At 37.6% G+C, this 16,824-nt stretch overlaps 1 protein-coding gene across 3 annotated transcripts in view; it reads left to right on the top strand.

Moving 5' to 3' along the window:
- The window catches only part of CTNNBL1 (catenin beta like 1), a 163,285-nt gene that overhangs the window by 74,721 nt on the left and 71,740 nt on the right, over window positions 1-16,824 (top strand). For all 3 annotated transcript variants that reach the window (XM_026009709.2, XM_026009708.2, XM_072735880.1), the window contains one exon: window positions 1,010-1,158. In XM_026009709.2, the coding sequence (XP_025865494.1) occupies window positions 1,010-1,158 (149 nt within the window). The remainder of the gene's footprint in view (window positions 1-1,009; window positions 1,159-16,824) is intronic.

Raw genomic sequence — 16,824 nt, 5'->3', positions numbered from 1 at the left:
AAGCTGGAATAAGAAATCAGAAAATGCCATTTTCTCATTATAAGAAATGTAAGTCTAGTTGAAATGTTCTGCTGGCATTCTGAAAACACTGTTAAGATTTCTTCTAACAAATTTCATCTGTGCTATTCCAAAACCAAGACTGAAAATAGATCATTTGGATAAAATCTTGAGTGTTGGGAGTGTCTGAGATGTCAGTTTGCATACAGCTGCCATCTTGGTGCCAGCAGCAGTCTGAGTGGCTTGGCCTCTACCCCAAAACATAGTGCTTTGAAATGTGAATATGTTTCCAGTTTTCTGGGAAGGTGCTTAGTCCTGTTCTGCAAGATTATTGATCATTTTGTTGTAGACTCTATGGGTATGCATATACAGTTAAAAAGGCTTTCCTTTTAACTTGCCATATATTTCTGGCAGAGACAGAACTTCGGCTTTCATTTAATCCCATGATTTAGAACCACACCTGCTGTGTGAGACAGCTCAGTAGCCCTGATGGTTAGAGATATCTTCCTTAGGTTGTGGCCCTTCTGGATTGTGGTTTCTTTTAGAAGGAATGAAATGGGTCATGGTTGGTCTGGGTAAGTAGAGAGCATTGGTGATAGCTGGCAAAGTTATTCCTTGACCTGGAGATGGTGCTTTTAGCTGTACATGCCTTTTATGGAATTTTCTCTATCTGTGTTCTATTTCATAGCAAGAGGGTTTTGTTCATTTGGTTTTTTTGTTGTTTTTTTTTTAATCTGAGGCAGATTAAAAAAAAAAAACACGAGTGGAACTCAATCACTCGTGGACCCAGTAGTCAGTTGAGTGTTTTGCTTTTTTGTTTGAACTGATAGCTATCTAATACCTGTGACTCAGAAAGTCAAGTTTGTCTAAAGTGGAAGCTGGTGAGAATTTTGTTTAGTGAGCTTCTGCTTCAAGTTGTCGGGATTATCAGGACAGGCTGACTTTGGAAATTGTTGAGTGCTGGCTGACATTCACTTAAGGCTTTGTGCTTTCTGGTGTTTTTGCTGGACAGGTGTTTAAAAGACACAATCCTAGCACTGCTGAGGAGCAGGAGATGATGGAGAATCTGTTTGATTCACTCTGTTCCTGCCTAATGCTCAGTTCCAATCGTGAGCGCTTCCTGAAGGGCGAGGGTCTGCAGCTGATGAATCTCATGCTCAGGTATGTTTCTTAGTTCCTAGTGCTCCATCTTTTTCGTCCAGCTCCTCACTGTTGGCCCAAATTCCAGAACACATATCTGTGGTCTTTTAGTCCATTGTATTTCCTAGATATGTAAAACAGTAAGGCCTTTAGGGGTGTGTACATGTGCACATGTGGCGTGTGCCTCTCTGTGTGTGGGTGTGTGTGTTGGGGGGGTGGGGAGTCCTCTCTGAAGTTAGAGTGGATGAATAGAAAGTACATTTTGGTCTGTTTGTGCCCTGTTGTGTCAATTGGTGATATGACCATTCCATTGAAGGGAAATGTCTTTTTGCTCCTCCTCAGTTTACTCCGTTGGCTTTGGAAAATCTAGTCATGACCTTCTAAACTATGTCAATTTCTAAACTTTATATCACACGTAGACCTACCTATGCCATATATTTGTATTTTTGGTTTTTATGTATCATTTTTATTTATACATATTTTTCATTATATATGATTTTTTTGCGAATTGCTCATATGCTATGTGGCTAGCATAGGAGATATGAAAGTGTGCAAGACAGTTCTAGAACTTTTCTTTATAGTACTTTCCTTTTAGATCTTTTATTATTTATGCTCTAATTCCTTAAGGTATTTAAAATGGTTATCGTGCTTAGTATATTTCATAGAATCCTAATGTTGGAAGTAAATGGGAGGTAGCTTGTATCAGTAACTCTTGGGAAATCTGGCTAGGAAGAGGAATAGGAAAATGGGAGTGGGGGGTGACCAGAATATATGATGGGGTCAAGGGACCATTTTTTAAACTGAGAGCCACTAGAGTGAGTTTGTGTGCCTGGAAGATGCTAAATATTATTATTCTTCATGAAATCCAGCTAGAGATTGTGCTCTTGAAACTTCTGTTAAACTAGTTCTTTTGAGGGGCACCTAGGTGGCTTAGTCAGTTGGACGTCTGCCTTCAGCTCAGGTGATGATCTTAGGGTCCTGGGATCCAGCCTCTGTGTTGAGTCTGGCTCTCTGCTCAGCAGGGAGTCTTCCTCTCCCTCTGCCCCTTCCCCTGCTTCTGTGCGTGTTTGCGTGCTTTCTCTCCTTAGTAAATAAATAAAATCTTATTAAAAAAAATCTAATTCTTTGAAAACAATTGTTTATAATTCAATAAATATATCTATTAAATATAATTTAGAATATAGACATGTGAAACTGCTGTTAAACTGCTGATAAGGTACTATTGTTAAGTGTCTTGCTGTGCTTATAAAGGAATGAGACAAGATTCCTGCCTCTGCAAAGCTAAAAAGCAGCCATGTTACCAAAACACAACCCAATTTTGGGTGTAGATTTCTTTCACTCCTTTTTCCTGTAATTATTTTTTTGTTTTTACCAGCTTTTTAGTCCTGTTACACATGTAATTTCAGTACTTTTTTAAACTTAACATGACATTTCCTGTGCTGTGACATGATCTTTGTGAGAGTTTTCAATAACTGCATAATGGACTCTAAGGAAATAGAGCTTACTTAGTATTCTGTTGGTGATACTGAGACAATTTCTGTTGTTTTGATATTATGACAAATTCTACAATGACCATGTTTTTGTTTAAAACTATTTTTGTGTTTAAAATTATCAAGGTATATGTTTCTAAAATATCTTCTCTTTAAAGGCCTATGTAGGGCTGGGGGCACAGTAGACCTCTTCGTTTGTCCAGTGCATTCCAGACCTTGAATTGATTGAAAATCTTCTTTTGTGGAATTGCTTTAAAAAAATCTATTTCAAAGTGCAGAAAGGAGTATTGGAATTATTCAGAGGCCTTTAGTGTTCACTGATTTTTGCTAGCTTTACTCTCTTGAGTCTTTTGTTTATCTCCTTTACCCTTCTAATTGCCTGTCCTTTTGTTGAAATGACCCACCTTCTCTCAAGTAAATAGCATATAAAGAAGATGCATTTGGCTTCCTGGGCCTTCTAACCTTAAAACTGTACTCTACAGGGACTTTTCCCTAAGCTTCTTAAAGGTCTGAACTGCCAGTGTCTTTGGATGGTTGAGCACAAATATAAGTGATGTATTCCTGTAGCATATGGCTTGGTAATGTGCAGCAGTCGGGAGCTGAATAAATAACCAGAAATATGGATTATTCAAACAGGAATGCTGAGATTCTGGGAGCCTAATTAAAAAGGTGCTCCAAAAGCCTTAGAAACCGTACCTCTGTAGGATCTCCTAACTTTTCATTTTTGAATGCCAAAGTTACTGTTAGATTAATTCTTGTGCATTAACTAGCTATTTTAGCAGACTCAGCATTCCCTTTTTTCTCTTTCCCATGCTTCTTTGTTCTGTGTTATTTTACTTCTTCAGACTCCCAAATGGAAGATTTAATTGGGAGGGAATTTTTTTTTCCTACTAGATTGATCCTGATCTTCTAGCAAGAGCTGCCAAGTTGCTCTCTGTCTAGAGAGAGACCCGTTCAGGACCTGGAGGCTGTAGCTCTAGAAGTTCAGGAAAATTTCTGTGGTCTCACTGCTCCTGAGTACGGTTCTTACTGTGATTCAGACACTGAGCAGTCATGAAATACCCTCCTGGAAAGGTGGCAGTGTGGGACAGCATGGAAGCATGGGCTTTGGGAGTTGAGGTAAATGTGGGTTTGGAACATAGCTCTTTCACTGACTAGTGGATATTTGGTGAGTTGCTAACCTTTCTGACCTCTCAGTTTTTCTGACCCCTTTCTGACTCTCAGTTTTTCATCTGAAAAATGGAAATAACAATGCCAAATTTGCAGTGATTTTTGTGGAAATTAAATTAATGTGCCTGGGACAGTTCTGCAGCTATTAAAACACTGATAAAGTACCATGTTAACTTACTATGTTAAATGCTAGGCTTAATACAGAGCTGAACAAGATAGGATTCTTGCCTTTGAGAAACTTAACTGCTAGTGAGGGAGGCTGACGTAAGTAACTGCAATATAGTTTAATGTGTTATATAAACTGTTCCTCTTAAGTGTTTGCATGTCTGTGACTTTTCTTTTACATTTCTGATTATTGATAAGCAAAAGTCATTAGCAAGGTAGTCATTTACACACACACATTATCACACACACATACCCCTGTATACTACCCAATTTGATATTTATCGACTTTATTGAAGCATAATTTATTTATAATAAACCCATTTTAAGTGTACGGTTTTAATTTTGACAGATGTGTGCATCTTTGTTTTCAGCACAATGAAGATATGAAATGGCCCTGTCCAATAGAAATATATTACAAGCAAGACGTATAGTTTTATATTTTGTAGTAACATGGAAAAAAGATGAAAAGAAACAAAATTCATTTTAATAATGCAGTTTATTTAACCTAGTTTAATAAAAATAATTTCAACAGGTAATCAATAAAAAAGATTATTGAGTCATTTTACTTTTTTTTTCCTACGAAGTCTTTCAAGTCCAGTGCATATTTACATCTCAGTTCAGTGCTAAATTTTCATAAAGTACTTGCTTTGTATTTAGATTTCATAAAATTTACAGTTGAAAAGGTAGATTCTCACACCTGAGTTTCTTCAGACATACTTAAATGTTTCCTAATCTGAATCAAGTATCAGTTTTTAAATTTAGATTGATTGAATCTGTTTTGTTTAGCCTGTGTCACTCAACAGATTGTTTTTGAGATTTATTCATTTTGCATGTATCTGTAATTTGTTCTTGTTCATGTTTAATAGTATTCCATTATATTTCTGCATTCCAGTGTACCCATTTTTTACTTTATTCACCTTTTGATGAATATTTGGGTTGTTTCCAGTGTCCTGCTATTATTAATAAAGCTGCTTAAGTCTTTAGATTGAATATATTTTCATATCAATACCTAGGAGTGGAATGACTAGGTCATATTGGAAATGTAAGTTCACTGTTAGAAACCACCAAGACGTTTTCCAAAGTGGTTGTATCATTTTCTATTCCCTGCCTTCCTCCCACCCCAATAAGACATGAGAATTCTAGCCTCCTCAACACTTGGTGATTAGGCGAAATCTATTTAAGAATCCTCTCACTATGTCACTTCCTCAACCCTACCCTTACACCCACCCACCCACTTCCAAACGTTGAGGATTAGGGTCTAGCATCCTTGGCTTTCCACTGTGGGAGCATTTGCCATCCTGTATGTTTATCTCTGACTGTACTATAAGACTCTTGAGAACAGAAACCAGGTCTTCTTCCTCTTTTGTCCCTAGTACCTAGCAATAGATACATATTAAGGTTCCTAGTAAATATTTTCTAAATGAATGAGAAAAATCTGAGAAACATTTTTGCTGTTTTAAATCATCAGGTTATAGAATTTCTAGCAAATCCCATTCATAGACCCAAAGAATGTGGAATGGCTTACTAAAAGCCATTATAGTTGAGAGCTCAGTCTTCCACCTAGATATATTTAGTCTTGGTTTTCCTTGTCAGATTTTTTAAAAGATCGATTGATTGATTGATTGATTGATTGATTGATTTTAGAGAGAACATATATGTTCAGGGCAAGAGGGAGAGAGAATCCTCAAGCAGACTCCATATTGAGTGCAGACCCTGATGTAGGGCTTAATTCCAGGATCTGAGCTGAAATCAAGAGTCAGTTGCTCAACTGACTAAGCCACCCAGGCACCCCTCCCTATTAGATTCTTTTAACATGTGAAGAACATGGTATAGGCCACAGGGTGGTTGTGAATCTGATCTTCAAGGCTCTGGGGAAGCCAGGTGTCAGCTGCAGTCCTGGGCTTGCTGCCCTGTCTGGCCCATGCTCCTGCTATGCTGCAGAGCAGAAGCCAGCACAAGTGTCCACACTTCAATTTATCCCCCTTTGGGACACTCGAACCTCTCAACAATCTTCTGCCATCATCCTTTGAGATATTTGAGGGCTATGGTTTAGGCATTCATTTCTTACAACCTTTCTACTCAAGGTCCAGAGAATTTCTTCATCCAGATTTATAATTTCTCAGCATTTGTTTATAGGGACTGTAAGGAAGTCTACTACCTCTTTGCCCTTACTGGACAGGCCTTTCTCCTCTGCTTTATCCTCCCACCCAGGTGTTAGTTTAATTGTCAGGTGACTTTTTTTCACTCCTGTGTTAAGAGTATTTGGATTTTACAGTGCTTGACAGAATCAATAAGGAAAAAAAAAAAAAAAGAAAAAGCTTTTCATTTTTTGTTTTTCTTCTGTCAAAAAAAAAAAGCTTTTTATTTTTTATTTTTCTTCTTCCAGATGAAGACATTTTGGAAAAGAAGAAAAGATTTTTGAGGTGATATTTAAAAATGGTACTCATGCTATGGAAAAAGCAGCAGATAGCCATCCTCTAGCATCTAGGAAACCCCCGCCCTCCCAAAAGGAATTTCTCATTTAGTCAAAGTGTTTTGATAAGGAAGGAGAAAAGATGGGACGAGAGTAGAAGGCACAGAACCTCTTGGACAGTATATACTGTGTGTATATAATATATACTCCCCCGATAGAGAAAAATACCGCTTCTTGTGGGTCCTCATTCTTTTGCTTTGAGTGTCAAGGGTTACAGTACAGGGAGGATGTTTGCGTGGTCTTTGGCCAGTAGTAAGAGTTAAGATACAAATATGAACCCAGTGGTATTTTTGGAGTTGGGGATAGATGAGAGAAAAAAGAAAATTTAGGAAAGTCACAATTTATTATACAACTTAACAGAATGATCAGATTCAGAGTGTCCAATTCTTAGAAATAAGACTAATTTATACTTATAGGGGAATGGACATTTTAGAATTTAGTGGGACATGAGAGTAGAGCTATAGAAATGCTCTCATTGCCCCCTGAATGGAGACTGGTTTGCCATTTCTACACTCTTGGTTACAGGTGTCTCTCCCTGGTAAGATGGCTGCTGCAAATTGAAGATTTCAATATATCAGCTTTAATTATAGACTGTACTCCAAATTGTTTGCTTCTTACCACCACAAAGCACTTTAAAAAAAAAAAAAAAAAAAACAACAACAGTATGCCCTTGTTTCAAATGGCTCAGTGTTCTTTAAGAAACAACAAAGCCAGTGGGAGACAGAAGAATTACATTGTCAGTTTCCTTGAAAATGTTGACATGAAGCTTATTACTTCTGTTGTAAAACCCTGTTCCAGTTAGAAAGAGAAGAGACCACTGAGATCCCAAGGGATGTGTACAAATGCAGCTTGGGGTTGTGTAGCAGAAACAGAGTGAACCCATCTTGGTTATTAACTGTATAGATTAAAAAAAAAAAAAAAAAGAAAGAGAAGGGTACATAGACACATCCCTTTAGGAACCACCATTTTTTTCCCCCTGAGATTTCTCAGTAAGATTTTCCTTAATCTAAAGAAAAGTGTCTCTGGCAAAGAAAACAAATAGAATGGCTATGGTATACCCTCTGCAAAGTAAGCTTTCGCAGGCCTGGTTCTGGACTGTGAGCTTGTACCAAAGTGTAAAGGTAGGCAGGCCAGCCTGGGGAGCTCTTTTAAACCTTGAAATTTTATTTCCTTGGTTTTCACCTTGTTCTGTATTGGTTTTGCTCCTAATGAACATGGGAAGGTTCAAACTTAATTGCATTTTTATTCTTGTGATCTTTTTCAGGTTTTTGTTCATTGTTTTTTAAAAGCTAGAGCCTTTTCTTCTGACTTTCAGTCTCCAGGATTCAACTACAAAAGCAAAATAGTAATGCAAACATTTTAGAAATCAGCTATGCTTCCTAGTGGGGTTATATACAGTTTGTGCTCCAAGCTGCACACACTCATCCTGCTTGTTGTTTGTCCAACAAACAAGCATTCCCTTTCCCCATTCACTGAATATTATCATTCTTTCTTAGATGGATAATAGTAGTTTGCACCTGTTCTCTGGGAACCAGAAAAACGCTTCAAAGCACAAAGTAATCCTTCCAACAGCCCTCCAGGCTGGCGTTACCTCTTCATAAATGGAAAGTGCTGTGGCTGAGAAGGCAGATTAAACTGAAGCAAGATTACTTGGCAGGAAATGGTAGAGGACCTGTCTGAGCCCTTCCATCAGACTTCATAGCTATTCATCATTCCAGTACAGCTAAATTGCACATATTTAAAGTACACAAGTTGATGAGTTTTGCAGTGTGTGTCGACCTATCATACCATCACTGCAAACATGACAACAAACATATTTATCATACCCAAATGTTTCCTTGTGCCCCCTTGGTAATCCATAACTCCTCTCCCTCTACCTCAAGTCTCTAGGCAACCATTGATTTACTTTCTGTCCATTATAGGTTAGTTTGCATTTTCGAGAACTTTATGTAAATGGAGTCATTCAGTATGTACTCTTTTTGGTCTGGCACATTGAACTATAATTATTTTGAGATTTGTTCATGTGTATCAATAGTTCATTCCTTTTTCTTTGCTGGGTAGCATTCCATTTTATGAATGTATCGTGGTTTTATTCACTTGTTGATAGGCGTTTGGGTTTCCATTTTTTTGCTCTTATGAACATAGTTATGAATATTCAGATACATTTCTTTGGGTAAATGTATTTTTCATTTCTCTTGGATAAATGCCTATGAGTTGAATTTCTGAGTCATATGATAGGCTTATGGCTAATTTCTAAGACACTATCGATTTATTTTTACAAGACTGTTAAACCATATCATTTTTGTATTCCCACCAGCAGTGTATGAGACTTCCATTTTCGCCATATCCTCACTAATACTTGGTGTGGTCAGCATTTTTGTTTTAGTCATTCTTGTGGGTATCTATAGGTATTTTGTGCTTTTAATTTGCATTTCCCTTGTGGCTAATGAATTGGGCTTTTTTTCATGTGCTTATTTGCCATTCATATATTTTCTTTGTTGGTGGCTGTTCAATCTCTTGCCCATTTTGGCAGGGGAAGGGGGTTTATTTGTCTTATTGTTGAATTATAACAGTTCCTTATACATCATAGAATCTTTTGTCAGATGTATGTTTTACGTATAGTTTCTCCCAGCCCATAACATTTTTTTTAAAGATTTTATTTATTTATTCACGAGAGACACAGAGAGAAGGTAGAGACATAGGCAGAGGAAGAAACAGGCTCCTCACAGGGAGCCCGATGTAGGACTTGATCCCAGAACTCCTGGATCACACCCTGAGCTGAAGGCAGATGCTCAGCCGCTGAGCCACCAAGGCATCCCTTGTCTTTTCATTTTTAGTCTTTTGAAAAGTTTTAAATTTTGATGAAATAATTTTTAAACTTGTTCCAGTGATTCCCCCCCCACCCGCCCCCCGCATTTGAGTAAACTTAAGTAGTATCTTTCAAGAAATTCATTTTAGGGATCCCTGGGTGGCGCAGCGGTTTGGCGCCTGCCTTTGGCCCAGGGCGCGATCCTGGAGACCCGGGATCGAATCCCACATCGGGCTCCCGGTGCATGGAGCCTGCTTCTTCCTCCACCTGTGTCTCTGCCTCTCTCTCTCTCTCTCTGTGACTATCATAAATAAATAAAAATTGAAAAAAAAAATAAAAAAAAAAAGAAATTCATTTTATCTTACTGGTCAAACTTAGTGGCTTAAGGTTGTTTGTGAATATTCCCTTATTCTTTAATATCTGTAGACTCTGTAGTGATGTGCCCTCCCTTAGTCCCAGGGTTGGGCATTGATGTCTTTATTTCCTAATCAGGCTGGCTATCAATTTTGTTGATCTTGTTAGAGAATCAGGTTTTTCTTACTGATTTGTCTCTACTGTTTTGTGTTTTTTATGTCAGTGATTCTGCTCTGATCATTATTTTTTCATCTGGTTATTTGGGATTTAATTTGTTCTTCTTATTTCTCAAGATAGAAATTGAAGATCATTATTTGAGATTTTGTATTTTTTAAAAGATTTATTTATTTTAGAGAGCAAGTGTACAAGCAATGGGAGGGATAGAGGGAGAGGGAGAGAATCTCAAGCAGACTCCCCCCTCCCCCCACCCCGAGCACAGAGTCTAATGTGAGGCTCAATCTTACCACCTTTTTTTTTTTTTTTTTAATTTTTATTTATTTATGATAGGCACACAGTGAGGGAGAGAGAGAGAGAGGCAGAGACACAGGCAGAGGGAGAAGCAGGCTCCATGTACCAGGAGCCCGACGTGGGATTCGATCCCGGGTCTCCAGGATCGCGCCCTGGGCCAAAGGCAGGCGCCAAACCGCTGCGCCACCCAGGGATCCCTCAATCTTACCACCTTGAGATCATGACCTGAGCCAAAATCAGGAGTTAACCATTTAACTAACTGAGCCACCCAGATGCCCTGAGATCTTGTTTTTAATATGTTTGACGCTATAAATTTCCCTCTTAATTGCTGCCTTAAACCTTTAATGTGTGATACACATTTTGATATATATTGTATTTTCAGTTCAAAATATTTTTATTCAGTTCAAAATACTCAGATTTCTCTCTTCATCTCATCCTTGACCCATGAATTATTTAGAAGTGTGTTATTTAGTTTCCAAATACTTGAGGATTTCCCAAATGATCTTTCTGTTTTTTATTTCTACTTTAATACCATTGTGGTCCGAGAACATACTCTATATGATTTGAATCCTTTTAAATTTATTGAGATTTGTTTTGGCCCAGAACATAGTCTATGTTGCTAAATATTCCTTGTGCATCTAAAAAGAATATTCTGTAAATATCAACTAGGTTAAGTTAGTGGTGATGTTTAAATCTTCTCTATCCTTACAGATTTCCTATCTACTTATTCTATCACTTATTAAAAGGGGTGTTGAAACCTCTGACTATAATTGTAAATGTGTCCGTTTCTCCTTTGAGTTCTGTCAGTTTTTGCTTTATGTATTTGGAAATTCTTTGAGGTGATTAAATATTTAGGAGTATATGCTGTTTGGCTTAATTGACTCTTTCATCATTATGAAATGACTCTCTTTATCCCTGATAATGTTTCTTGATCTGAAATCTACTTTGCTTGATATTAACATAGCCACCGCAACTTTCTGATTACTATAAGCATAATATATCTATTACCAAATTTATAGTATACATCTTTAACGTATCACTGTCTTCAAATAGTAGTACACCATTTCATCTGTAGTACAACAATAAATTTCCATTTTTCCCTCCTGGTTTCTGTGGTATTGTTGTCATATATTTTACTCCTATATATGTTATAAATACCAATACATACTGTTTATCTTTTTGTTTAAATCAATTATGTTTTAAAGAGATTTTTAAAGTTAGAGAAAAGTCTTATTTTTACCAACACATTTGCCATTGTCGGTGCTCTTCATTCTTTTGTGTAGATTCAGATTTTCATCTGGTATCAGTTTCTTCCCAAGTGATTTCCTTCCACATCTCTTGTGCTGGTCTGCTGGTGAGGTCTTTCATCAGCTTGGGTATGAAAAAATACTTGCCTTCTTCACTTTTGAATGATATGTTAGTTTTTCTGTATGTAATACGTCCCCATTTGTCTGGATGATTTTAGGTTCTCTCTTGCTGATTTTGGGCAGCCTGATTGCTGCCCATATTATGATATATCTTGATGTAGTTTTCTTCATGTCTCTTGTGTCTAGCTTCATTGAGCATTTTGGATGTGTGGGCTTATAGTTTTCATCAAATGTGGAAAATTTTCAATCATTATATTTTTAAATTTTTTCCCTGCCCCACTCTCCTGTCACGAACCCCAGTTACATGTATATTAGGCTATTTGAAGTTGTCCAACCACAGTTCACTGGTAATCTATTAATTTTTTTCAGTCTTTTTTTTCTTTCTGTGTTTTATTTTAAATAGTTCTATTGTTATATATTCAAACTCACTCTTTTCTTCTGCACTTAATCTCATGCAGTATACTGTTCACCAGACATTGTATTTTTCTTCTCTGGTTTCCCTGTTTCTAGTTAGCATACTGAAGTTTTTTTAACCTTCTTGAATATATCAAATATAGTTATAATAAAACCATTTTAATGTCTTCTGATTCTGTCATCTATGTTATTTTATTTTTGTCCACTTTGTGGTTAATATTTTCCTGCCTTGGGCAGCCCCAGTGACATAGCGGTTAAGCGCCGCCTGCAGCCCAGGGCATGATCCTGGAGACCCTGGATCAAGTCCCACGTCAGGCTCTCTGCATGGTGCCTGCTTCTCCCTCTGCCTGTGTCTCTGCCTCTCTCTCTCTCTCTGCATCTCTATGAATAAATAAATAAAATCTTAAAAAAATAAAATATTTTCCTGCCTCTTTAAATGCCTGTTTCTGAAATTTAAATATTGTGAATTTTACAAACTTGTTGGATTCTGGATGTGTGTGCGTGTTTATGTGTGTGTCCATGTCTCCTTATAAATATTCTTGAGCTTTGTTCTAGGATATAGTTAAATTACTGGGAGTAGTTTCCTTCCTTGGAGGCCTACTTTAAAGCTCTGTTAGGTGGGACCAGACTCACTGTAAGTCTATGGCTAATTTTGCCTCAGGACTGAAGCAGTACCTCCTGAGTACTCCACCTGATGCACTATGAATTCACAAAGCTTTTCCCACTCCAGCTGGTGGGAACACAAACTATTCCTGGCCCTCAGTGAGTTCTAGGCATTGTTTTCCCTTTCTTCTTTCAGGTGGCTCCTTTCAGCAGCCTTGGTTAGTTTCTTCCCATGGATGTCCTAATTAGCACTCCACTGAAGACTCAAAGAGACCCTCTGCACATCTCTGTGCAGCTCTTGGTCTGGTACCCTGCCCTGTGAGCTCCAGGTACATTGGTCCCCCCTACTCTACCCTGTGTCTCCACCCTGCTTTGAGCCCTGGAGACTCTCCAAGCAGCCAGTTGGGCTCATTCCTTGTGTTTCCCTCTCTTAAGGATCACTATCTTGGGCTACCTTATGTCAAGTGTCTAAAAACCATTGTTTTATGTATTTTGTTCTTTTGTTTCTTTGTTTTAGGTGTGGGAGGGAATATCAGTTTAGTCCCTCTTACTCCATTTTGGCCCAAAGTGGAAGTCAAAGAGCATATTATCTATTTTTTAAAATACTTTCTAGTATACATTTTCTTAATATTTAATGCTCGTGGAAGTAATACAAATTACTTTTATGTACTGATCTTATATTAAGCAACTTTACTATATCACGTATCAGCTTGGTTTTGTTGCAATAGCAATTCTGCAACCTCAAGGACTTTCAGTGACAGATATTTATTTTTCACTCCCGATACATCCATCACTGGCCATCTGAAGTTCTGCTCCACATCTTTATTTTGGGATTCATGCTAAAGAACAGTGTTCAATGGAACATGACTTTCTCAGAGCAGAGAGAACAGACTGAATAACGTAATAAATCTTTAAACTTCTCCTGTAAAGATACATATATTACTTATGCTCACATTTTATTGGCCACAAAAAGTCACATGGCCAAGCCTGATGTCTGTGGTGCGGGGAGGGATGTATCAGCTGTGATATGTTTGAACTATCTCATATAGGCTCGTGAAAGCTCACTGTGCACCTCTCTTTCCAACATCATGTCCAGTGGTATCACACTGGTAATTTGAATGAAAGTAGGTAATGGTGGGAGTATTTAAACCATGTAAATTGGAAAATACAACAAATCAGCACTTTTTTTTCCTGGAGAGTTAATTGTTAAACTTTTAGTCGCAAACCTCTGTGTATATGCACCTTTTGGAGAGGAGCGGTTAAGAGGTGAGAACAAGATTATTTTCTGTCACATTTCATTTCAAGAATTTGTTAGTTTGTGTGTGTGTGTTTAAATTTTACTAGCTGTAACTTCTAATGCAGTGTTGAATAGGAAGGAGTAGTGATTGGCAGCAGAGTTTTCTTATTCCTGGTGTTAAAGGAAATGTATTTTATTGAGTGTAATGTTTGTTTTGAGGTTTTTGGAGATAGCATTTATCAGATTAAGGCAATTTCTTCTCTTTCTGATGTCACGGATTTTACATAATGATCAATAATTTTATCAAATGCTTTTTCTGTATTTATTGAGATAGTTTTTAATGTTAATATGGTGAAGATTACATTAACAGGTTTTCTGATGTTGAACCGACCTTGCATCCCTGGGAGAAGCCCATCTGTTTTATGTTTTCTAGGATTCTGTATTTTATTTAGGAATTTGATACTTCTACCTGAGTGAGTTTGGCCTGTAAGTTTACTCTCAGAAATGTTTTGTTTGTTTTAGCTTTAGTAAATGAGTCAAATAATGCTCCTTATTTTTCTGTTTTCTCTAGGAGTTTAAGTAATACTACAATTATTTCCTTCTTGAATATTTGATAGTGATTGCTTCTGGAATTTTCTTTGAGAAAGAAAGAAACTGATTGAGTTTTCTGAATGGTTATAGACCCATTCAGGTTTTCTTTTTATTTTTGTTGAGTTAGTTGGGGAAATTTATATTTTCCTAGGAGTTTGTCCATCTCACCTGTTTTCCAGGTTTTTGAGTTTTTAGCATAAAATTATTCCTTATGTACTGTTGTCTTAATATCTGCTCTATCTGTAGTTCTCTTCCCTTCTGGTCATTCCCATTATTGGGGTTTTTGTTTATGCCTTTTCTCTCTTTCTTGTTTGCTCTTGCCAAAGGTCCATTATATTGGTCTTTTTTTTTTTTTTTTTTAAAGAATTTTATTTTATTTTATTTATGATAGTCACAGAGAGAGAGAGAGGTATATTGGTCTTTTTGAAGAACTAGATTTAAGCTTTGTTAATCCTCTTTATTAGGAATTGGCATCTAAGGCCTGTGGTACAAATCTGGCTAAGGGCTGTTTTTCTGTGACCAGCAAGCTAAGAATAGTTTTCATATCTTTAAAGTGTCACATATATTTTAAAACACATATACACACACAAAGAAAAATGTGCTACAGAAACCATGTAATAGCTCAGAAGCCTACAGTATTTTCTCTCTGGCCCTTTGCATAAAGTTTGCCAACCTGTGCTCTCTAGAGCCCTGGGTTTGGTCACTGATTGTTCATCTTATTTCACCATCAGCTCAGCCATACTGTGAGTAGTTTCTCTGCATAACTGACCCACCATAGTGCTACACACCAAAAACTTAACCTCTGTTTTCTACATATTTGTTTTGTTCTCTGGCAAAGTTAGTCAAGCAGTAGTTGGTACCAGTAGTTTTTGAAAAATGAATGGGAACAGAAATGGAAAATTGAAAAACTGTGTCTAGCAACATAGAAGACCACCATTATTCTATTTTAGCAGTGGAGTATCTCTTAGTATCTCCCAGAGCACCAGTGTTCTTTGGCATGATGGTTTGAGAGTAACTATGAATTTAGTTACATTGATCTCACTGTCTCATTCATAGAAGTCTTGGATACTGGAAAGTGATCTTGTATTCTGGGAGCTAAAAGGAAATGAACTTTATCATGTACATTGTAAAGCAAACAAAAGTGACTTCATAGGTATTATCCAAATTTCTTGCCAGGATTAGTTTGTGGTTCACAGTATCTTTTAAAGATTTCCTGTCGCCTTTTTTCTCCCCATTCATCAGTCCCTTTCACTTAGGGAGGAGTGGACTTTACCTCTTTTACTTGTTCTTCAAGTCAGTTTCCTCCAGGGTTCCTCCCCTTTTTTCTGCACCCTTTGAGGGTAGTCGTATTTACACCACTGATTCAGACACTACCCATAGATTTAATAATCCTTCCAGATTTGCCCCTATTTTTAATCTCATTCCTGGACTTCAGACCCATAACACTGGATATCGCCGCCATGTCTCATAGGCATCTCAGGTTCAATCTGAATTCAGTCGTTTTCACTCTTAATCTACTATTGTTTTGTTTTTTGTTTTTTGTTTTTTTTTTTCCGCATCTATCTGCCTCTAATATATTTTCCCTCTGTCTTCTTCTCCCCTCCCCCCCCCCCAACTACTGTTCTATCCACTGTGGCAGGTATAATCTTTCTAACACAAAATCAGCAGGCTTCATGTTATGCTGCTCCCCCTCTTGCTCATTGTATTCTAGCAGTACCACACACCACTTCCCTGAATGCTCCCTGCTTACTTGTCTTTGCATATCCTGTACTTTCCATCAGCTTGAAATACCCTCTCCTTTTTGCCTGTCTGGGAAAGACATCCAGTGAAGCTTGGTTCATGCATCATCTTTGTGAGGCCTCCCTGACTCAGTCACAGTCAGCCCTCCTTTCTGCATTCATGTTCTACTTTGTAGAACAAAACCTTCACTGTGGTGCTTGGCTTTTCTCGGTATACCCATTGTCTGTATATCTGTCTCGCCTGTGAACAGAGTTCCTCACAAACATGAGCTGTGCCTGCCTCTACATCCTCAACTTATATCTGGCATCTGTTAGGTACCCCATAAATATTTGATGAAAGAAATGAACAACAAAAAAAAACTATACTTAGAACACGTGTTCATTGCAAAAGTGTTTTTATATAATAAAGAACAAGTTAATTAAAACAACAGTGGAAACTTGCCTTTCCCCATCCCTTCCTCATCAGAAGGTTTGCTTTGGCAGAATAAGGAGCAGTAGACGACTCTGTATCATTTCCCACTACCACCCACTTTTATAGAGGTTAGCATTCACTTTGGTCCTGGCGTGATCGACAACCTGATGAACCCAGACAAGACTAAGATAAACTACTTGTCCTCCAGTAGAATAAATATTTCAAATAAAGTCAACCCAAGAAAGTCAGGCCAAACAGCTATTGATTGCTAAAAGCCTGAACTTAAGCCCAATGAATATTCCAAAGTTCACCTCCATGCAGCTTGCCTAAATGGTGATCAATATGCAATTACTGCCCCCCTTTAAACGTGTCTCACACTGCCTATGTGAAGAAGG

This window comes from Vulpes vulpes, chromosome 14, assembly GCF_048418805.1.
Source record: "Vulpes vulpes isolate BD-2025 chromosome 14, VulVul3, whole genome shotgun sequence".
NCBI classification, from domain to species: Eukaryota; Metazoa; Chordata; class Mammalia; order Carnivora; family Canidae; genus Vulpes; species Vulpes vulpes.
The sequence above is the reverse complement of the archived record's forward strand: the minus strand, read 5'-3'. Positions and strand labels throughout refer to the sequence as shown.